The 24195-nt window shown below is 46.9% G+C and overlaps 1 protein-coding gene across 1 annotated transcript in view; it reads right to left on the bottom strand.

Moving 5' to 3' along the window:
• Positions 1–1522: 1522 nt before the first annotated feature.
• The window catches only part of LOC140719890 (uncharacterized), a 106345-nt gene continuing 83672 nt past the window's right edge, over positions 1523–24195 (bottom strand). Inside the window, exons 4-11 of the mRNA XM_073034816.1 lie at positions 21226–21345; positions 16189–16308; positions 14574–14693; positions 6120–6236; positions 4544–4708; positions 3379–3521; positions 3042–3106; positions 1523–1703 (exon numbers count right to left, since the gene is read on the bottom strand). Coding sequence (XP_072890917.1) covers positions 1523–1703; positions 3042–3106; positions 3379–3521; positions 4544–4708; positions 6120–6236; positions 14574–14693; positions 16189–16308; positions 21226–21345 — 1031 coding nt within the window. The remainder of the gene's footprint in view (positions 1704–3041; positions 3107–3378; positions 3522–4543; positions 4709–6119; positions 6237–14573; positions 14694–16188; positions 16309–21225; positions 21346–24195) is intronic.

The following is a 24195-nucleotide window of genomic DNA, read 5'->3' as shown; positions in this document are numbered from 1 at the left end:
AGCATTTCCAACGCTACATATTGTGATCTAATCTTTGATTTCTGTCACCGTCGTCTTGTTCATTTCTACTCTGAGTCTGAGTGTATTCCAGACCATAATCTACACTTCCCTTCACCGTCATCCATAGCTCTCTCATTACAGAAGGTGTTGCAACGTCAGGAAATTGAGAAGATTTTGCCTTTTACTGAATACCAGGAAATGTTTACAGATGGACGTTGGGAGCATTCAGACTTGTAGCATCGCCGCCGGGTGTGGAGGCTGCGGGGATATGGCCGAAACCCAGAGGAGTGAGTTATGGTGGGAGGGAGGGAAGGTTGAGACTTTATTCCCTCGACAGAAGTTGTAAATTTACAGAGTTGCATAAACCTCGCAAGGGACAGAGTCACAGGGGGCTGCAGAGGTACGGAGACTCAACCAGCGTCAAAGGCACCACCTTCCTCAGCATCGAGGACATCTTCAAGATGCGATGCCTCGAGAAGGGGGCGTCCTTCAGCGAGGCCCCTCACCGCGGGACAAGCACTCTGCTCAATACCACCATCGGGCAAGAGGTAGAGAAGCCTGAACACTCAACGCTTCGGAAACACCTCCTTCCCCTCCAGCACCACGTTTTCCAACGGATGAGCACCACCTCCACATTTTTCAGGTTTTTATTTTATTTATTTTTTTGCAATTTACATTGATTCTACATCTTTGCGCCGGATCGATGCTGCAAAACAACAAATTCCAGGTTATATAAGTTTCAGATAATAATTGAAATAGCGATTCCTATGGAAAACATCCGATAGGGTGGACAGGACACTTGGCCCGCTGGTCTTCACCAGTCACACCGAGTACAGGAGTCGGGAGGTCACGTTGCCGTGGTACAAGATGTCGGTGAGGCCGCCCTGCTTTAGGAAAAATGCAAGTGAACTGGATATATTGTACAGGGAGTTCTACGGGGATATTGCCTGAACTCGGAGGACTGAGTTATGGTGGGAGGGAGGGAAGGTTGGGACTTTATTCCCTGGAGCGTAGTTATAACCTTACAGAGTTCCATAAACACGAGAGGGGCACAGACAGAGGGAATGAGCACAGACCGTCACCCAGGGTTGGGTTATCGAGAACCAGGCGGCACAGGATTGAGGTGAGAGTGAGTGGAAAACAGAAAGAGAGTGAGAGATCAGGGAGACCGAGGGTTTAGATTAAACGGGAAGTGGAGGTTGTGAGTTCCTGAGGAGGGAAAGGGAGAGAGGTGAAAGAAGAGTCCAGAGGGAGCAGAGAAAGTGAGGGCGGAGAAAGTTCCAGGGAATAAGGGGAGCTGAGGGGTAGAGGGAGCGGGGAAGAGCGGGACGGGGGGAATGGCGAGAACGAAAGGGATAGACGGCGAGAGGGGTTTGTCGGTGTCTGGTGCGGAGAATATGATGGCGATAAGAGGAGGAGATGGAGTAGGAGGGAGGGGCAGAGAGGGTGGGGAGGGAATTTGACAGGATTTAGGAGTGAGAGTGAAGGGGAGAGAAGGAGAAAATGGGGGTAGTCACTTGATTCATGTCTTCTCCACTGGCTGTTGACAGAGATCCTGGATCTTTTCAGGAACATCCGGGAACAAAGCTGCCGACCTCTCGCAGATGAAACTCCAATTACCATCACAAGGGTTACTCCTTACGCACTGACTGCAGACGGGCGATTCAGAGGACCCCTTGTACAGGAGACTGTGGCCCACATTCCTATCCAGGAGTGTTAAACAATTCCATCAGAGAAAAAAACTACAGCTGCAGTAGAGAACCCGAGCGGAGACCGCCCCCAAGCTAATCCCATTATTTCGATCTCTCCAAATTGCCTGTGTGAGCCCCCAAAATCATCCCACTCAACCACTCTCTCTCCAGAGCTCCGTACCGGTACCCAGAAAAATACCACGGTCCCAGTGCCTCCCCACGATCCTGAGTCAGTTCCCTAACTAATTGTACTGACCAAATGTCTCCCCACAATCCTGAGTCAGTTCCCTAACTAATCGTACTGACCCGATGTTTCCGCACAGCCCTGTATCCCCCAAACTAATCCCACCGAACCGCTTTCTCACCACAGTCCCCTTTCAGTCCCCAAACTCATCCCACTCAACCACTCTGTCCCCACGGCCCCGGGCCGGTACCCAGAAAAATACCACGGTCCCAATATCTCCCCACAATCCTGCGCCAGTTCCCTAACTAATTGTACTGACCCGATGTTTCCCCACAGCCCCGTAGCCCCCAAACTAATCCCACCAAACCGCTTTCTCACCACAATCCCCTTTCAGTCCCCCTACGAATCGAACAGGCCCACCCTCCCACCCCTGATCTGTTTCAGTCCCCGAACAAACCCCACGGTCCCATCGTTTCCCCACAGACCTATGGCTGTCCCGAAATGAATCCCACTGTTCCACACTCTTTCCTCAGCCCTGTGTGGTGCCAGGTTCATCTCGTTGCCCCTTCCTCTACCCAGACCTTCGTGTCCGTCTCCCGACATATCCCACTACACCGCGCTCTCCCCATCGCCTCTGGTACGCCTCCAGACTTATACCACTGGCACCCTCTCCCCCACATCGTTGCCTCAGTTCGCAAACTAATTCCGTTAATCCCACTGTGTGCCACCGCCCTGCATCGGTCTCCAAACTACTCCAGTTGTCCTACTCTCACCCCTCAGATCCGTGTCGTTCACCAAACTATTCCCACTGTTGCTCCCTCTCCTCACAGCCCAGCAACTATCTCCAAAATGATCCCACTGCACCGCGCTGTCCTCACTCACATGCGTCAGGGCCAAAATAATCTCTGTCACTGATCACTCCCCACTGCCTCCTGGCAGTTTCCGAAATATTCCCACTGCAGTGTCCTTCCCCGACAGACACAGGTCGGCCCCAAAATGTTCCCATTGTACCACGCTAACCCCTGCCAACGTACAGTCTACAAACAAATCTCAATGCCCCTCCCTTTTACGACAAAACTACTTCAGTCCGTAAACTAATCCCATTTTCTCCCGTCAGGGCTACGTCAATAACCAATTTTCACCCCACAGATTAGTGATAATCTCACCCGTTTTCGCATTTTTCAATCCAGAATCCAGAGTTGATGTCCAGAAGATTGTGGGATACAAAGAGCTGGGAAGGTAAATTTACTTGATTAATGCCAAGAAATGAAAACGATCTACGTACCTTCTCTCTATTGATTATAACCGGAATCTGTGATGGTACGGTGTGGAGGGAGATTCACTTTGTGTCTGACTCGGGGAGTGTGAGATGGGACGGTGGGGAGGGAGATACACTCTGTGTCTGATCCCGGGAGTGTGTGTTGGGGCGGTGGGGAGGGAGATTCACTCTGTGTGTAATGATTCCTGTGTTACTGTGGGAGCTTCTCGTACTGTGACACATACCGCTTCATCGCTTGAATTGATTTCCAGCAGCCTTGAATGACGATTTGAACATTCTTGAATCGCTTTTTCGAAAGATGTTTCAAACGTGGATACGTAATAACTCCGGTCTTTATTTGTGACCCAGTTCTTGGAACACATTTGCTCTGAAAATCAGGGACAAGGAACAGTGACACAAAGAGTGAATCTCCCTTCACACTTCCCAATCACACACACCCGGGGTGACACACATATTTACGATCCCTGCGTCCGATCACACACTAACACGGTCAGATGCAGACTGAATCTCCCTCTCCACGGACCATCACACACTCCAGGCGTCAGGCGTGGAGTGAAGCTCCGTGCACACTGTCTTTTATAAACGCCCGGGGTCAGACGTGGAGTGAAGCTCCGTGCACACTGCCTTTTATAAACGCCCGAGGTCAGACGTGGAGTGAGGTTTCTTGCACACCGTCCGGTTACACTCTTCCGGAGACAGTTTCTGTGTGTTACTCCTTGCACACTGTCCCATCACAGACTCCCGGGGTCAGGCACAGAGTGAATCTCCCTCCACTCCGTCCCGTCACACACTCCCGGGGTCAGGCACTCTCCCGGGGTCAGACACAGAGTGAAGCTCCCTCCACAACGTCCCATCACTCACGTCCCGAATCAGATACAAACTGAAGCTGTCTCTCCACGATCCCATCACACTCTCCCGGATTCAGACGCAGAATGAATCCTCCGCTGCACCGTCTCGTCACACACTCCCGGATTCAGAGTGAAACTCTCTTTCCACGGTGCCATAACACACTTCAGGTTTCAGACATGGTGTGTCTCTGGGCAGTACCCCATCACACAAACCCACTGTCAGACACAGAGTGAAGCTGGATCCATAGCGTCCCATCAGACATTCCCGGAGTGAGGCCAAGAGTGAAGCTGTAATGTTACATTTCATAGACCCGTGTTCAGACACAGAGTGAATCCACCTCCACCATCTCCCATCAAACTTTCCTGGATTCAGTGATAGAGTGAAACTTCCTCCACGCGGCCCCATCACACACTCACCGGGTCAAACACAGAGAGAATCACCCTACATTCCATATCTTCACACACTCCTGATAGCAAGCACAGAGTGACGCTTCCTCTCCATGCCTGCCCTGTGATGAAGAGCCGGTGAAAGATGCCTCACCTCTTCTGCTGGTCAACAATTCACAGAAATGGTGTCGGAGTTCGCTGTGCATTTGTTTAAGAACGGACAGGTTAGAGTTGAGCGCAGAAAGCTTCGATTGAAGGGTTGAGTTTAACTCATGGTAGTTCCGGTCGGAGGTGATCTGAGGCTGACGAATCTGTGATACTGAGAGAGGTGGTGAAGGATGTTTAGCGTTTACAGTGACACGTGAGTCAGCGTCACGCTACCGAACGGGTCACAGAGAGTGTTGTGTCAGTGTCACGGTGAAGGGTGTCACAGTGAAGGATGTGCTTGTGGCACAGTGAGAGGCGTCGGCGTCACCTTGAGGGGCGTGTCTGTGACACTTTGAGGGCCATGTCAATGTCCCGGTGATTGTTTTGCTGATGTTACAATGGGGTTATGTGTAAGTATCGTGCGGGACACTGTGTTAGTTGTTTCTGTACCCCGGCAAGAGGTGTGCCGGATCACAGTGAAGTGTATCTCGATGTCACAGCGAGGGAAATGTCAGAGTGAGGGGCGTGGTGATGTCACGGTTGTTAGAGTATCTGTGTCATGGTGTGGCGTGTGTCTGTGTCACGGTGAGAGGCATGTCATGGGTATGGTAGGTGTGACGGTGTCATGCTGAGGTGTGCGTCGATGAATGTTTCTCTGTGAATTTCGGTGTCGCTATCACTGTGAGGGTTTGCCTGTGTCAGGGTGATGTGTGGATAATTGCCTCAGTGAACGGTGCATCGGCGGTATGATGAGGGGTGATACCGTCTCGGTAAGGGGTGTTACAAAGACGTGTGAGTCTTTGTCACGGTTCGGAGCTGGACGGGTCACGGTGAAGGTCGTGTCGGTGTCCCTGTGGTGTTTCCCAGTAACAATTTATTTAGAACCTACTTCCACCGTGGGTCGAGAGCCCGGCAACAATCACGATAATGACGGACGTAAAGGGACGCCACAGGCAGATCCTACGGTTCGATCTATTTCCCATGTTCTCTTTCAGTGTGTGGGTGATTTCAGCCGTGTCCCCCACTGGGACCCCCTTCCACCCACCAGCCGCGGTCTCTCCTCCCACCACGATCACCCCTCCCTCTCTCAATCCCAGTTACAATGAGCCTCATCGCTGAGAGTCAAAATCCCTTGACTTCCCAGGGCCGACAAGGGTCTCTCTGATTCCAGAGATTTTGTCACGTCTCCCGAATGTGATCGATTAAGTTCGAGCCCTGGGTGTTTGATGGGTCCCTCAGGGGAGGCTTATCCAGAGGATGATGATACATGGGATCCGCGGGGAATTGGCCGTCCGGATTCAGAGTTTAGTATTTTTCGGCGTCACGGTGAGGTGGGATTCGGTGTCACGGTGGGAGCTGTGTCCCTGTCAAGATGAGGGAAGCGTCAGTTTCACGGTGAGGGGCGTGACAGTGTCACGGTGAGGTACGTGCCGGTATCACGGTACATTACGTTTCAGTGTCATGGTGAGGGACAGTTGTGACACGTTGAGCGGCGTGGACGAGGCACTGTGAGGTTTTAGCTAACGTTTTATTCCACACTCCCAGCTTACGGTCTGATTCCAACCGAAGTCCGTTCGACTCACCATGGATCGAGAGCCCGACCACGATCGCGAAGAGGACGAACGTAATTAGAGAGAGTAGACAGATCTTATGGTACGGTGTAATTCCGATGTTCTCGTTCGGCTCCTGTTTATGCGGACCTGTGGAGAGACGATTCAGATAAACAGATGGAGAAGATGGTGAGAGTGAGAGGGGAGCGATAGGGGTAAAATGTGAGAGAATGGGGGGAAGGAAAACGAGAAGGGAACGGAGACAGGGAATGACTCCATAAAAAGAGGAAGCGATGTTATGAGTGAAGGGTGAGTGTAATGTGCGAGAGAGACAGTGAAAGAATGGGGAAGAGAGGGAGAGTGAGGGGAGGAAAAATGGGAGAGAGTGGGAAGAGACAAAGGGAGCGAGAGAGGATGGGGTACAAAAGAGTTCATTGAGAGATTGTCAGGGGTTTATTATTTTTCGTTGCTCTATTGTTGTTCGCCCGCGTTTGTCCTTTTTCACGGATGAGATAAATGACGTTCTTGTGGGCATTACAATGTTGAGGGGATTTTCGTGGACTCCATTGTGCATTTTTGTTTTGTGGCTGCTGACAAGGATCAGGGCGGTACGGCCACGTGATGATAAGCGCAGCGCTTTATGGTACCAGCAACCCGAGTTCAATTCCCGCCGCTGCCTGCAAGGAATTTCCAATTTCTCTCCACGAGCGAGTAGATTTCCCCCCGGGCGTTCTGGTTTCCTCCCACAGTCCAAAGACATACCGGTAAGTTGGTTAATTGGTTATTGTAAATTGAACAGTCAATAGAAAACGGAATAATTCGAAGAATTGTTGAGCAGCGCGGCCTGAATGGCCGGAAGTGTCTGTTCCGAAATGTTTTTCAGTAAAAAAATAAAACAAAATATATTTTGAGAAAAAAGGGAAAAGATGGTGGGAATTGGTATACATATGCATCCGGACCATTCGGTGTTTGTGAAGGGTGTGATTGACCTGGATGCAAGTAGCGATGGATGGATGTAAAATCTCAGACGACACAAAGATTGGTGGTTTTGTGGACAGTGCGGAATATCGCCAATAGATTCGGTGGGGTATGGATCAGTTGTAGATCTGTGTGGAAAATGGCAAACGGCGTTTAGCTCAGCTAAGTGTGAGGTATTTTCCTTTGGGGCGTTAAATGTGAAGGGACAGGAGACAGTTAACGACAGAACAAACTGTCGACAGGGAAAGGGATCTCGGATTGATCACGCGGTTCAATGGAGAGATAAAGAGTTGACTATAGACGGGCCTTTGACAAAGTCTTTCTCATGGGAGATCCATTCACAAGATTTTGATGACTGGGACTCACAGTGAATTGGGAATTAAGTTTCCGTACTGGCTTGTCCACAGAACCCAGAGACCGGCGGACGTCCGTGACTGGCGGTGTTACCCACGGATCCGCACTGGGAACTCTGCTGTCTGTGGACAAGACCTGTGAGAACCTGGACATTTAACAAGGCTTTGTGTGTTTTTAACATCCGGCATCGTAGACCAGCCTGAACAGCACAGGGACAGGCCCTTCGGCCGGCAACGCTGGTTTTAGACATTTCACATTTGTGAATGATACACTCTGTTACTCTTATGAGCTTGTGCTATATCTGAACATTTTGCCTACCAAGGTACAACATTTTACGTTTGTCCGGGTTAAACACCATCTGCCATTCCTCCATCCCATATCAGAAACCGATCCATGTCCTACGGAATTCTTTGCAGGTCCACTAAACGAACACAACACCCATCAATGTATCATCCGCAAACATACCAAACCACACATCTACATTTTTATCCAAATCGTTCATATATATATATATGTATAACCATATAACAATTACAGCAAGGAAACAGGCCATCTCGGCCCTTCTACTCCGTTCCGAAAGCTTACTCTCACCTGTTCACTCAGCCCATATCCCTCCATTCCTTTCCTGTCCATATACCTATCCACTTTACTTTAAATGGCAACATCGAACCTGCTTCCACCACTTCCACTGGAAGATCGTTCCACACAGCTACCACTCTCTGTGTAAAAATGTCCCGTCAAAACTTTTGCTCCTTAACTCTCAACTCATGTCCTCTTGTTTGAATCTCCACTGTTTTCAATGAAAAAATAAACCTATCCACGTCAACTCTATCTATACCTCTGGTAATTAAAAAAACCCTATCAAGTCCCCCCTCAACCTTCTACGATCCAAAGAATAAAGGCCTAACTTGTTCAAACTTTCTTTGTAACTTAGGTGCTGAAACCCAGCTAACATTCTCGTAAATCTCCTCTGTACTCTCTCTATTTTGTTGACATCTTTCCTATAGTTCGGAGACCAGAACTGTGCACAATACTCGAAATTTGTCCTCCCCAATGCCTTGTACAATTTTAACATTACATCCCAAATCCTATACACAATGCTCTGATTTATAAAGGCCAGCATACAAAAAGCTTTCTTCACCACCCTATCCACATGAGATTCCACCTTCAGGGAACTGTGCACCATTATTCCTAGATCACTCTGTTCTACTGCAATCCTCAAAGCCCTACCATTTACCAGGTATGTCCTATTTTGATTAGACCTATCAAAATTTAGCACCTCAAACCTAGTATTAAACTCCATCTGCTATCTTTCAGCACACATTTCTAACTGGCCCAAATCTCCCTGCAAGCTTTGAAAACCTGTTTCACTATCCACAACGCCACCTATCTTAGTATCTTTGCATACTTACTAATCCAATTTACCACCCCATCATCCAGATCATTAATGTATATGAGAAGCAACATTAGACCCAGTACAGATCCCTGAGGCACACAAGGTCACCGGCCTCCAACATGACATACAGTTATCCACCACTACCCTCTGGCATCTCCCATCCAGCCACCGTTGAATACATTTTACTGCTTCAATATTAATACCTAACAGTTGAACCTTCCTAACTAAGCTTCCGTGTGGAACCTTGTCAATTACTTACTGTAGTCCATAGAGACAACATCCACTGCTTCACCGTCGTCAACTTTCCCAGTTACCTTTCCAAAAAATTCACTAAGATTTGTCAAACATGAAGTTCCACTCACAAATCCATGTTGACTGTTACTAATCAGACCCTGTTTATCCAGATAATTTGAAGTAATCCATATAAACATCACAGATAGGAGAGATCCCACCCACATCCATAGGCACAGGTCACTTCATTGGAGTAGGACAAGGTTACTCAATCACAGAATGCAGAATAAAGTATCAAAATTACAGAGAAATTGTAGTGCAGAAGGACTTTAAATTTCAAGAGCAGCGAAGAGGAAGATTTGATGTCAAGAGCACATCTTATCGTACTAGGGGTCCGTTCAATAGTCTGATTACTGTAGTGTACAAGCTGTCCTTGAGCCTCCTGATACATGCTTTCGCATTTTCCCTCCGATGGGAGGGTGCAGTAGACAGAATGTCCGGGGACCCTTGATGATGCTGGGTGCTTTATCGAAACATCGAAACAGCGCTATGTGTAGAAAGAGTTCATGGAGGGGAAGCTGGTTTCGGAGCTGGGCTCAGCTCTTTCCACAACGCTCTGCAGTTTCCAGCGGTCATGGGCGGAGCAGTGTTCATATTTTCAGTAAGGAACCAGGGCGTTTCATGAGAACAGGGAAGTTGACCTTGTGAACAGAGAAGAAAATAAGACTTTTTTTTCAACATGATAGACTACTCCGTGTAATGGTATGGGCCCCAGGGGAACTTGATTGACTGATATGTCCGGATTGATAGGCATAATGGATGCTTGACAAGTCCCGTATCAAAATCCAGATGGTAGATCACTCTGGAAGATAGAAGAGAGGAATGTAGAGAGAGAAGAATTGGAGCAGTGAGATTGGGCGGGAGAGGGAAAGATCGGGAAAATAGACCAGAGAAGGGGGAAGGAGATGACAGGTGACGTGAGACCCAGGTGGATTTTTCGGGCGGATTTGACTGTGGAGGACAGACCAGGAACTGGCACTAAATGTACCATACAGAGGCTTGAACAAGGCTATTAACAAGGGCTCAGATGAGAGACTGGTGTGAGGATGTTTTGGAACCGAAGCAGACCTCTCTGACCGATTTCATTAAGGAGGACTGCTCAGTCCGAGGTGCTGGATGTAATGTACATAGAATTTAACAAGAACCCAGATGGTATACCGCCCTGGGGATGGTGTGCGACGCAGGGAGGGATGGTTGATTCGGTATATATTTGGCTCAGCGATATGGGACAAAGTTTAGAGTTGCAGTCCATTTCTCAGACTGGAATCCCGTCACTAGCGTTGCCCAAGGGTGGTCGGTGGTGGGACCAGTGATCTTTGTCAATTATATCGACCATTTATTGCAGATTATACAATACACGGTAGGTGAGCTTGCAGACGACATTAATGTTGATGGCGTTTTAAACAGTGAAGACAGTTACCTCTTACAGTGGGATTTCGATTTGCCGGGGAAGTCGGCTGAACAGGAGCACTTGCAATTTAGTTGGAACTATCGTATTTCAGGAGGGCAAACAACAGGGTAGGACTTGCACGGTCAAAGTGAGGAAACTTGCGACATGTTAAAGAACGGAAGGACGCAGGGCTACAGGTACACGGTTCCTAGAAAGTGGAGTCACAGGTACAGGGACCGTTGAGAGTGTTGCAAAACAGAGGGACCCTGAGGAACAGAGACCATCCAGCAGAGTACAGAAACAGGCCTACAATGTTGTCCCGAATGCACTCCTTCTGGTATGATAATTTCGACTTTGGAAAAAGGAACTGTCTGTCTTCTCAGTCTATGACTTTTGTGACCTTAGAAACCTCTGTCGGATCTCTCGTTCAACATCTTCGGAGGTTATCCAAGGCCTTCGAATCCTCTCAACAATGTGGTGAACAAAATTAGGTATAATATTCCGGATGCAGCCTTAATAGTCATTTTGATGAAGTTGCAACATAACTTCTGACTTTTGAAACCAGTGTCCTCAATGATAAAGACATGCGTGCAATGTGCCTGCTTAACACAGATCTGGGGGGACAGTGATCACCGCTCCCTGACATTTAGCATTATCTTGGAAAAGGATAGAATCAGAGAGGACATGAAAATATTTAAATGGGGAAGGGGAAATTATGAGGCTATAAAGATAGAAATTGCGGGTGTGAATTGGGATGATGTTTTTGCAGGGAAATGTACTATGGACATGTGGTCGATGTTTAAGGATCTCTTGCAGGATGTTAAGGATAAATTTGTCCCGGTGGGGAAGATAAACAATGGTTGACAAGTGAAGTGGAAAATCTAGTCAGCTGGAAGAAGGCAGCATACATGAGGTTTAGGAAGGAAGGATCACATGGGTCTATTGAGGAATATAGGGTAGCAAGAAAGGAGCTTAAGAAGGGGCTGAGAAGAGCAAGAAGGGAGCATGAGAAGGCCTTGGGGAGCAAGGCAATGGAAAACTCCAAGGCAGTCTTCAATCCTTCAATGTGAAAAACAAAAGGATGACAGGAGTGAATGTAGGACCGATTAGAGATAAAAGTGGGAAGTCGTGCCTGGAGGCTGTGGAAGTGAGCGAGGTCCTCAATGAATACTTCTCTTCGGTGTTCACCAATGAGAGGAAACTTGATGACGGTGAGGACAATGAGTGAGGTTGATGTTCTGGAGCATGTTGATATTAAGGAAGTGGAGGTGTTCGAGTTGTTAAAATACATTAGGACGGATAGGTCCCCGTGGCCTGACGGAATATGCCACAGGCTCCTACACGAGGTAACGGAAGAGATTTCTGAACCTCTGGCTAGGATCCTTATGTCCTCGTTGTCCACGGGAATGGTACCGGAGGATTGGAGGGTGGCGAATGTTTTTCCTTTGTTTAGAAAGGTTAGTAGGGATAGTCCAGGTAATTATAAACCAGTGAGCCTTACGTCTGTGGCGGGAAAGCTTTTGGAAAAGATTCTCAGAGATATGATCTATGGGCATTTAGAGGATCATTGTCTGATCAGGGACAGTCAGCATGGCTTTGCGAAGGCCAGGTCGTGCCTACCACGCCTGACAGAGTTGTTTGAGGAGGTGACCAGACATATAGATGACGGTCGTGCAGTGGATGTGATCTACATTGAGTTTAGTAAGGCATTTGGCAAGGATCCACACAGTAGGCTTATTCAGAAAGTCAGAAGGCATGGGATCCAGGGAGGTTTGGCCAGGTGGATTCAGAACAGTCTTGCCTGCAGAAGGCAGAGGGTTGAGGTCGAGGGAATGCCTTCAGATTGGAGGGTTCTGTCTAGTGGTGTGCCACAAGGATCTGTTCTGGGACCTCTACTTTTTGTGATTTTTATTAACGACCGTGATGTGGGGGTGGAATGGAGGGTTGACCAGTTTACAGACAACACAAAGGTTGGTTGTGTTGTAGATAGTGCAGAGGATTGTCGAAGATTGCAGAGAGACGTTGATAGGATGCAGAAGTGGACTGAGAAGTGGGAGATGGAGTTCAACCCGGAGAATTGTGAGGTGGTACACTTTGGGAGGACAAACTCCAAGGCAGAGTGCAACGTAAATGGCAGGATACTTGGATGTGTGCAGGAGCCGAGGGATCTGGGGGTACGTGTCCACAGATCCCTGAAAGTTGCCTCACATGTACATAGGGTAGATAAGAAAACTTATGGGGTTTTATCTTTCATAAATCGAGGGATAGAGTGTAGGAGAAGCGATGTAATGACGCAGCTCTATAAAACTCTAGTTAGGCCACATTTGGAGTACTGTGTTCCGTTCTGGTCGCCTCAGTATAGGAAGGATGTGGAAGCATTGGAAAGGGTACAGAGGAGATTTACCAGGATGCTGCCTGGTTTAGAGAGTGTGCATTATGATCAGAGATTAAGGGAGCTAGGGCTTTTCTCTTTGAAGAAAAGGAGGATGAGAGGAGACATGATAGAGATGTACAAGATATTAAGAGGAATAGGCAGAGAGGACAGCCAGCGCCTCTTCCTTAGGGCACCACTGCTCAGTACAAGAGGACGTGGCTTTAAGGTAAGGTGAGGGAAGTTCAAGGCGGATATTAGAGGAAGGTTTTTCACTCAGAGAGTGGCTGGTGCGTGGAATGCACTGCCTGAGTCAATGGTGGAGGCAGATACACTCGTGTAGTTTAGGAGACTACTAGACAGGTACATGGAAGAATTTAAGATGGGGGGTGGTTATATGGGAGGCAGGGTTTGAGGGGTCGGCACCTACCCTTTCCAATGAATACACATCCTTCCTATAGTGAGGCGACCAGAACTGGACACAGTACTCCAAGTGTGGCCTAACAGTTTCACAGATCTGCATCATTACCCGTGACTCTTAAATTCTATCCCTCGACTTATGAAAGATAACACTCAGTAAACTTTCTTAACTAACCTATCTACCTGTGAGGCAACTTTCAGGAATCTGTGGACATGTAATCCAAGTTCCCTCTCTCCTCCACACTACCAAGTATCCTGCCATACACTTTGTACTCTGCCTTGGAGTTTGTCCTTCCAAAGTGTACCACCTCACACTTCTCGGGGTTGAACTCCATCTGCCACTTCTCAGCCCATTTCTGTATCCTGCCAATGTCTCTCTACAATCTTCAACAATCCTCAACACTATCTACAACACCACCAACCTTTGTGTCGTCTGCAAACTTGCCAACCCACTCTTCTAACCCCACATCCAGGACATTAATAAAAATCACAAAACGTAGAGGTACCAAAACAGATCCTTATGGGACACCACGAGTCACAATCCTCCAATCTGAATGTACGCCCTCCACCACGACGCTTTGCCTTCTGCAGGCAAGCCAATTCTGAATCCACCTGACCAAACCTCACTGGATCCCATACCTGCTGACTTTCTGTATAAGCCAACCACGTAGTATTTCAGGAAGACAAGCCAGGATGGACATTCACAGTGAAGAGGATGAACCCCGTGGAGTGTTATAGCATAGAAGGACCCAGGGATACTGGAAAATGGTTCCCAGAAAATTAGGTCAATGTTAGATAGGGCGGTGAACGAGTCTAGAGGTCACTTTGCAGTTGTGCACGACGTAGGGTAGGCGCACCTTGGAGTATAGTGTTCAGGTTTTGTCCACCTGCTCTAGGTGAAATGCCACTGAGCAGCAAAGTTTGCAGAGGGAGCTTTACGGGGATATTCCCGAGAATCGAGGGACTGAGTTATGGAGATAATTCGGGCAGGTTAGGATTTTATACCTTGGAATTCATGGGTGACCTTACAGAGGTTTATAAAACCAAGTGGGGAAAGACAAGGTGAAGGCGCAGAGCCATTTTCTATAGACTTGGAGAATTGGGGAACAGAGCGCACAGTTCTGAGGTGACAGCAGAAAGAGATTTAACTGCGGACCAGAGTGACATATTTTTTAAGCAGACGGTGCTCCGTCTATGGAACGTACTGCCAGGGAAATGGTCGATGCAGAATGATTATCACAATATAGCACGTTTAGCACGTGACCCCTTCAAAACGTGAACTCTGACCTGCCTGAGCAGTCATTGGCATTCTTCCTGGTCTCGGCGCCATAGGAGGATTTTCTTCCTGAGCGATGGGAATTTCATTTTGGCGAAAGTTCAGCTGAGAGTAGGTGGGGTCCAGACCATCTGGAACAGAATGGAAGGGAATGTGAGAGAGAGACAAATCAAGGGCACGAGACGGGTAGAGAATGGTGAGACGGAGTGAGAGACAGGGAGAAAATCTGAAGAAGATGAGGATGTGAGCAGAGAAAGACGTGCAGACGGAGCAGCAGATGAATGGATGGAGAGGGGGGAAATAGGGTGAGAGATGAAGGCGCTCGGCTGGAGACTGGGAGAGAATGGGGAGACAGAACGAGGAGAAGAATTCAACAGGCAGTGTGGACGGAGAAGAAGGAAAGGGACGGGTTGCACCTTAACAGGCGGGGGACCAGCGTTCTGACAGGCAGGTTTGGCACTGCCACACGGTTGTGGTTAAACTAGTAAGTGGGGGAGGGGAGGGTACGAACTCGAAATATAAGGATACAGTTAAAGAGAAAGAGTGAAACAGAAAACTTAAGAAAGACAACAGAATTAAAGGGGAAGAAAGCTCAGGAAGGGATCGCAGAGTATGGCCAAGTGCAATAGGGATCCGTGTGAGAAGCGAGGGGAGAGATGAATGAAAAGTATTATATATGAATGCACGAAGTATAAGAAATAAAGTGGATGAGCTTGAAGCTCAGTTCGAAATGGGCAAGTATGATGTTGTAGGAATAACATAGACATGGCTGCAAGAGGGTCAGGGCTGGGAAATGAATATTCAAGCGTCCAATCGAAAGGACCCGCAGGTGGGCAGAAGGGCTGGGGAGGCTCTACTGGTGAGGAAGGAAATTCAGTCCATTGCGAGGGGTGACATAGAATCAGGAGATGTAGAGTCAGTATGGATAGAACTGAGAAATTGTAAGGGCAATAACACCCTAATGTGAGTTATCTATAGGCCCCTAATAGTAGCCAGGATATAGTGTGCAAGTTGAATCAAGAGTTAATATTAGCATGTCGCAAAGGTAAAACCACCTTTGTAATGGGGGATTTCAACATGCAGGTAGACTGGGAAAATCAGGCTGGCACTGGACCCCAAGAAAGGGGGTTTGTGGAGTGCTTCCGAGATGGATCCTTAGAGCAGATTGTACTGGAGCCTACCAGGGAGAAGGCAATTGTGGATCTAGTGTAGTGTAATGAACCGGATTTGATAAGGGAACTCGAGATAAAGGAGCCATTAGGAGGTACTGACCATAATATGATAAGTATTAATCTACAATTTGATAGGGAGTAGGGAAAAAGGGATGTGTCAGTATTACAGTTGAACAAAGGGGACTATGGAGCCATGTGGGGCACAGACAATATGGATGCGCAGAGTCCTTTTCTGTAGACTTTGAGAATCGAGGATCAGAGCGCACAGTTCTGTGGTGATAGCTGAAGGAGATTTATCTGCGGAGCAGAGTGACATTTTTTTTTAAGCAGACGGTGCTCCGTCTGGGGAAGGAACTGCCAGAGAAACTGGTCGATGAAGATGCATTAACACTTGTACAGTTGTGCGTACATCACGTGACCCCCTGAGAATGGCATCATCAATGTGAACTCTGACCTGCCTGTGCAGTCACTGACATTTCTGCTGGTCCAGACGCAATAGGAGGATCTTCTTCCTTAGCGATTGGAAGTTCATTTTGGAGAAGGTTCAACTGTGAGTAGGCGGGATCCAGATAATCTAGGAGAGAATGCAAGAGAATGTGTGAGAGAGGCAAATAGAAGGGCAAGGGACAGGTGGAGTGCGGAGGGGAGTGAGAGTCAGGTAGAAAATATGAGGAAGAGGATGAAGTGAGTGGAGAGAGACGTGGACACTGAGCAGTAGATGAGGGGACGGGTGGAGACAGGAAATAGGGTGACAGATGAAAGCGATGAACGGGAAAATGGGAGAGAATGGGGAGGCAGAACGAGGAGAGGAATTTGACAAGCTGTGGGGAGGGAGAAGAGGGAACGAGGTCATGAGTGAAGTGGCAGTGAGAAGAGTAAGAGCGTTATCGAAAGAGTCAGGGAGAGAGGGGCAGAGTGAGTGGAGAAAAATGGCAGAGGTTGCGAGAGGGACAGAAGGAGAGAGAGACAATGGGTGAGAGAGGGGAAAGAGAGAGGGTTAAGGTTTTATTATTTTGGTCGTGGTTGTACTGTTGTATGCAACCCTTGTTTTGTCAAACATTGGAAATATGACCTATCTTTCTATGCCTCAGATTCATCCAATGACTTGTCCTCCACAGCTGTTTGTCGCATCAAATACCGCAGATTTTCCAACCTCTAACTAAAGTAATTTCTCCCTAATATCAGTTCAAAACAGAGGTCCATCAATCCTGACTCATGCCCTCTTGTTCTCGACTCCCCTACCATGGGAAATAACTTTGCCGTATGTAATCCGCTGAGTCCTCTCTGCATTTGGAATGTTTCTATGAGATTCCACCTCATTCTCCTGAATTACTGGGAATACAGCCCAAGAGTTTCCGGAGGTCCCTCATACGGTAACCCTTCATTCCTGGAGTAATTCTCGTGAAACTTCTCTGAAACGTCTCCAATGACGGTATACATTTTCTAAAATAAGGAGCCCCAATACTGCAAACAATACTCCGTGTGGTCTCACGAGTGCCTTATAGAGCCTCAACATCACATCCCTGCTCTTATATTCTATGCCTCTAGAAATTAATACCTGCATTGCAATCGCCTACTTCGCCATTGACTCAACCTGGAGGTTAAATTTTAGAGTATGCTCCACAAAGACTGCCAAGTCCCTCTGCATTTCTGCATTTTGAATTCTCCCCCGATCTAAATAACAGTCTGCCCGTTTATTTCTTCCGAACAAACTGCATGAACGGAAACTTTCCAACATTGTATTTATTTTGCCACTTCGTTTCCCATTCCCTTAAACTATCTACGATTTTCTGCCGGATCTCTGTTTCCTCAACTCTTCTCGTTCCTCCACCTGTATTTGTGTCAGCGGGAAATCATTGACATTCATCGCAAAAAGCAGCGACTCCAGCACCGAACCTGTGGAACTCCACTGGTAACCGGTAGCCAGACAGAATAGGATCCCTTTATTCCCAGTCTCACTTTTCTACTGTTCAGTCAATGCTCCACACACGCTAGTATCTCCCCTATAATGTTTTGGGTTCTTATCTTCCTAAGCAGCCTCATGTGCGGCACCTTGCCAAAGGCCTTCTGAAAATCCAAGTTCACCATTGCTACTGCATCCCGTTAGACTACCCTGCTTGTAGTTTCCTCAAAAAATGCAGTAGTTTAATCAGGCAGGATGTTCCTTCCAGGAAACCATGCTGGGTTTTGCCTACCTTATCATTAGCCTGCAGGTATTCCGTAAACTCATCTATAGCTTCTTCTCTGCTGCATCCCACCCTTCCTAAATAGCTGGGTAGCATCTTCAATTTTCCAGTCATCTGGTACAATGCCAGAATCTATCGTTTCTTGAAAGATCATTGTTATTGCCTCCGCAATCTCGCCAGCTACTTTCTTCAGAACCCGAGGGTGCATTCCATCGGGCCCAGTAGATTTATCCACCCTCAGACCATTAAGCAAATAATTTTCACTGCACAAATATTCTTGAATGCCCGCATACTGCAGACTTCTTCAGCTGTGAAGTCGGACGCAAAATTTACATTCAGTTCCTCTGCCATCTCTGCGTGTCTCATTACAATATCCCCAGCATCATTTTCTATTGGTCCAAAATCTACCCTTGACTCTCTTTTACCCTTTAAATACATAAAAAATCCTTCAGTATTTTCTTTGATATTAGTCACCAGCTTCCTTTCATAATTCATCGTTTCCTTCTTAATGACCTTCTTAATTTCCTTCTGCAAGTTTTTAAGAGCTTCCCAATCCTCATATAATATGCCTGATCCAGCCTAATAAAGACAAAAATCCTATATGCCTTCATAAATCCCTGTCAGTACGCATGGCCACGAGCAATGACATTGCACCACAAGATCCCTCTGATAATCAACACTGTTTTGGTCCTTGTCTTTAATAGTGTGTTATCAGTTACCATTTTACTTACCAAAGTGCAAATTGTGCGTTTGTCCGGGTTAAGCTCAATCTGCCATTTCCCCAACCCATATCTGAAACCGATCCATATCCTACTGCATTCATTGCAGATCTTCTACGCGGTCCCTAACACCACTCAACTTCGCATTATGTGCAGACTTACCAACCCTCCATCTACATTTTCAATCATATCATTTATTTTCATCAGCAACAGGACAGGTCTCAGCAACATCCACAGATACAGATCACTTCGCTGGAATATAACGCAGTACAACAGTCACAGAAAGTGACAGAGTAAAGCGTCACAGTTACAGAGAAAGTGCATGGAGGCACGCAATAAAGTTGAAGGGCCACGAGGTGACGATTGTGAGGTTAAGCGTACCTGATATCCCAGTAGGGGACCGTTCAATAGTCTGATAACAGTTGAATAGAAACTGTCCTTGAGCCGAGTTACAGCTATATAAAACTATGGTTAGATCCTACTTGGAGCACTGTGTTCACTGTGGGAATACTATAGAGAGAGTACAGAGTAGATTTACAAGGATGTTGCCTGGATTGGCTAGCCTACCTGATGAGAATAGGTTGAGTGATCTTGGCTCTTTCTCCTCAGAGAGACGGCGGATAATAATTGGCCTGATAGAGGAGTTTAAGATCATAAGAGACATTGATCACGTCGATAGCCAGACGCTGTTTCCCAGAGGTGTAATGGCTAACACGACGGAACAGAGTTTTATGGTGCTTGGAAATAGGTGCCGAGGCGGTGACGGGGTAAGACTTTCACACAGAAAGTGGTGAGTGCGTGAAATGCACGGCCGCCGACGGTGGTGGAAGAGAGTGCAGTAGGGTCAATAAAGAGCTTCTTAAATAGGCTCATGGAGCTTAAAAAAATAGACGGCTCTCCGCCATAGAAATTCCAGGCAATTTATAAAATAGTTACCATGGTCGGCATAACATTGTGGGCCGAAGGGCCTAAGTTTGCTATAGATTTCTATGTTCTAGTGAGACATCTTTTCCCATGGGGTGGGGGCAGAAAACAGCATGACCGGGTAGTGGGGTTGTTTTTTTTCATCACGATGACAGCAGAAAGTATAGTCAGAGTTCCTGGGGGGGAGGCAGGTTGCCGAGATGTGCTCAGCTGTGTCCACAGTGTTCTGCAGTCTCTTGCGCTCAGGGGAGGAACAGTGTCTATATGAGGATTCAGGAACCCGGACGGTTCATGAGAGCAGGGTGGTAGACGTGATGTGAAGCGAACTCAATAAGGCGTTTAATGTTTCCACTTGTTGGCTCCTCTGCAGATTGGTGTGGGACCCAGAGAGATTTGACTGACTGGTTTGTGCGGATTTGTAGGCATAATGTACGCTGAACTTAACAAGTCCAAGCACGAGGTCCCAGTTGGTAGATTGCTCAGGAAGATGGAGGGCAGGGAGGTAGGGAGAGACGGAGAAGGAACGGAGCAGTGACAGAGGGAGAGAGAAGGGAAGATTGGGACCGTGGAAGATAGAAGAGACAGGGAGATTCTAGATTTAATGAGACCCGAGGTGAATTGTCGGACTGATTTAACCGGGGATGACAGGTCAATCACTAGTAGTGTATGTATCATATTTAACATGGCTATTAACAAATGCTCAGATGGTTATCTGCTCTGGGGGATGATGTGGAATCGAGAAGATATATCTGACTAACTGGATTGCGGGGGACTGGTTAAGTCGGGATGGTAGATGTACTGTACCCATATTTTAACAGGGTCCCATATGGTATATGCTCTGGAAGATGGGCGCGACGCAGGGCCGGATGGCTAACTGGATATAGAAATGGCTCGGTGTCCGGAGCAAAGGTTTAATGTTGCAGTTCTTTCCTCAGACTAGGCGCCTGTCGCGAGCTGAAGGAAATGCTATTTAAATCGGATATGTGATAGTTATGGTATTTCAGTCAGACAGCCCAGGGTTGGAATTTCACAACGATCCGGAGGAACACTGAGGAGTGTTGGAGAACAGAAGGACCCGCGGTAGAGGAACACGATTCGCAGAATGTGAAGTCACAGGTAGACAGGGCGGTGAAGAATGGGTCTGAACGCAGACCTTCATCAGAATGTCACCGAGTACAGGAGTCGGGTGACCATGTTGCATTTGTACAGGACGCCGGTGAGGTCGCAAGTGGAGTACGGTGTTCAGTGTTGGACGTACGGTTCCCAGAAAGATGCCATCAAATTGGAAATGAGTGCACGGGGAGATTTACGACGACGATGCCGGGACTCCAGGGACTGAGTTCAGGAAGGAGGTTGGGTTGATTGCGACTTTATTCCTTGTAGCGCAGGCGTGACCGTTCAGGGGTATATAAAACCACGAGGAGTACAGACAGAGTGAATGGGCGCAATTATTTACCTTAGACCTGGACAATCGAGGACCACAGCGCACAGTTATAAGGAGAGAGGGGAAAAAAAGATTCAGCTGGTGAGCCGATTGATAACCGTTTGTTACCCAGATGATGGTCAGTCTGTGGAACGAGCTGCCAGGATTTGGTCGATGCAGATGAATTATCACTATATATAACGTATAGCACGTGACCCCTTCAAAACTTGAACTCTGACCTGCCTCAGCAGTCATTGGCATTTCTCCTGGTCTCGGCGCCACAGGAGGATTTTCTTCCTTAGCGATGGGAATTTCATTCTGGCGAAAGTTCAGCTGAGAGTAGGTGGGGTCCAGACCATCTGGAACAGAATGGAAGGGAATGTGAGTGAGAGACAAATAGAAGGGCAGGAGACGGGTAGAGAATGGTGAGGCGGAGTGAGAGACAGGGAGAACATTTGAGGAAGATGAGGAAGTGTGTAGAGAAAGACATGGAGACGGAGCAGCAGATGGATGGATGGAGGGGGGAAATAGGGTGAGAGATGAAGGCGCTGGGCGGGAAAATGGGAGAGAATGGGGAGACAGGAGAGGAATTCAACAGGCAGTGTGGCCGGAGAAGAACGAAAGGGACGGGTTGCACCTTAACAGGCGGGGGAACCAGCATTCTGACAGGTAGGTTTGCCACTGCTACACGGGGGCGATTAAACTAGTAAGTGGGGGAGGGGAGGGTACGATCTGGAAACATAAGGATACAGTTAAAGAGAAAGAGTGAAACAGAAAACGTAAGAAAGACAACAGAATTAAAGGGGTAGAAAGCTCAGGAAGGCATCGGAGCGTATGGTCAAGTGCAATAGGGGTCCGTGTGAGAAGCGAGGGGAGTGATGAATGAAAAGTATTATATATGAATGCACGAAGTATAAGCAATAAAGTGGATGAGCTTGAGGCTCAGTTGGAAATTGGCAAGTATGATGTTATAGGAATAACACAGACATGGCTGCAGGAGGGCCATGGCTGGGAAATGAATATTCAGGCGTTTACGTCCAATTGAAAGGACAGGCAGGTGGGCCCAGAGGGGCTGGGGAGGCTCTACTGGTGAGGAAGGAAATTCAGTCCCTTGCGAGGGGTGACATAGAATCAGGAGATGTAGAGTCAGTATGGATAGAACTGAGAAATTGTAAGGGCAAAAAGACTCTAAAGTGAGTTATCAACAGGCCCCCAAATAGTAGCCGGGATATAGGGTGCAAGTTGAATCAAGAGTTAAAATTAGCATGTCGCAAAGGTAATGCAACATGCAGGTAGACTGCGAATATCAGGTTGGCACTGGACCCCAAGAAAGGGAGTTTGTGGAGTGCACCGAGATGGATCCTTAGAGCAGATTGTACTGGAGCCTACCAGGGAGAAGGCAATTGTGGATCTAGTGTAGTGTAATGAACCGGATTTGATAAGGGAACTCGAGGTAAAGGAGTCATTAGGAGTGTTACGTACCCGTGACACGTGACAGTGGTACCCTTGTCACGTGACTGGGGTTGAAGTTATTCTGGACATGAGGTAATGGTGGAGTGATGTCATTTTCCCGCCAGTAGAGGTCATGTGACAGGTTTTTTCTACATGGTATAAAAGGAAGACCCACCCTGTCAGGTGGGGCAGTTCGTGGCTGGATTTGCCAAGATGACTTCATATCACTGTGTGATTTAATGTGATGACGCAGTTTAGTTAAAAATGAAGTTTTATATAATGCCTAAAGTTTAAAAGGTCAGAGCCAACGGTTTCTTTGCTGAGGGAGTGTGAAGTTTGGAAAATGGAGATCGAGAAAAATCGATTTTCGATGGATTGACTTCGACCTTGTGTGATCCTCATTCGGAAGGATTTCGTTTACTATTCTCACGATAGTCTCCGCTGGAAAAAGCGGGAGATTGAGAATATTGTGGAAGGAAGGTCAGTCACTTTAAGTTGTTATATTTAATAAAATTCGACGTGGGAGTTCGACGCTGGGAATCGAAGGACATCGACGTGGAAGAGAATTTACATCGCTTTAAAAAGTCTCTCCTTTTAAAAGTACCGTGAGCTTTTGAACTGTCGGCATATCGCTTTAAAGAACTGAGTTTTTTTCAATACTGCTTTAAAGACTGTTTGGGACTGCAACGCTATTAAGGACTGTTTGAGCAGCTGAGCTCGGATCATTGTTTGGGTTTGTTTACATTTGAAGGGGGTTTGTTATCAGTGTTTAATAAACGTGTTATTTGTTATAAAACCCTTCGTCTAACTCATCCATAATTATTGTTGCCTGAATACGTAACATTAAATATGGGGGGCTACGTCCGGAATTGAATTGTTTGTGTTTAATAAGCTTTTTGAATTTTGAATCGGTGTTTTGGTAACGGGGATTGCTCGATTTTTTTTTGTTTGATTGGCTTGTGAGTGGTATTCGGCAACGATGAATATTGATGAGTTTCTGGATTCGCCAGTCGCGGATTTGTTAGCGAAGGCGAAAAAAACTGAAGTCTCTGAACTTGCTAATAGGTTGCATCTTAAAGGGATTTTGCCAACTACATCAAAAGCTGTAATACAGAGAAAAATCGCGTCTCACTATGTGGCTTCGGGTGTTTTTGAAGAATCGATTTTAGAATCGTTTCCAATAAGTAATCTGGAGATGCAGTTGCAAATTGAACAAATGATGTTAGAAAGGTGTAAATTGGAAGCTGAGCAAAAGCAAAGAGATTTTGAATATGCAATGGAGAAATTAAGGTCTGTAGAACAGTCTGCTGATTCTAAAAAACCGTTTGTTGCTAGCCAAGAAATTAAATTGGTCCCTCCATTTAGTGAAACAGAAGTGGAGAGATATTTTCAACATTTTGAAACTATTGCTCGGATGTCAGAGTGGCCGAAAGATAAATGGTCAGTGTTATTACAGAGTGTAATCAAAGGCAAGGCACGACACGTTTACACAGCTTTAACTGCTGCGCAAGCATTAGATTATGATATTGTGAAAGAAAATATTCTCAAATCGTATGAATTGGTCCCAGAAACTTATAGGGAAAGATTCAGGAGTTTGAAAAAGTCTGTGGAAAAGACTTATGTGGAATTTGCCTATGATAAAGCTATGTGTTTTGAGAGATGGGTTTCTTCTAAAAATGTAAATGAGGACTATGATACATTGAGAGAGCTGATTTTGATGGAGGAATTTAAAAGAAGCATTCCTGTTGAAGTAAGGA

Source organism: Hemitrygon akajei, unplaced genomic scaffold, assembly GCF_048418815.1.
Source record: "Hemitrygon akajei unplaced genomic scaffold, sHemAka1.3 Scf000033, whole genome shotgun sequence".
Classification (NCBI taxonomy): domain Eukaryota; kingdom Metazoa; phylum Chordata; class Chondrichthyes; order Myliobatiformes; family Dasyatidae; genus Hemitrygon; species Hemitrygon akajei.
Note: the sequence above shows the minus strand (reverse complement) of the source record. Positions and strands in the feature narration are given on the sequence as shown.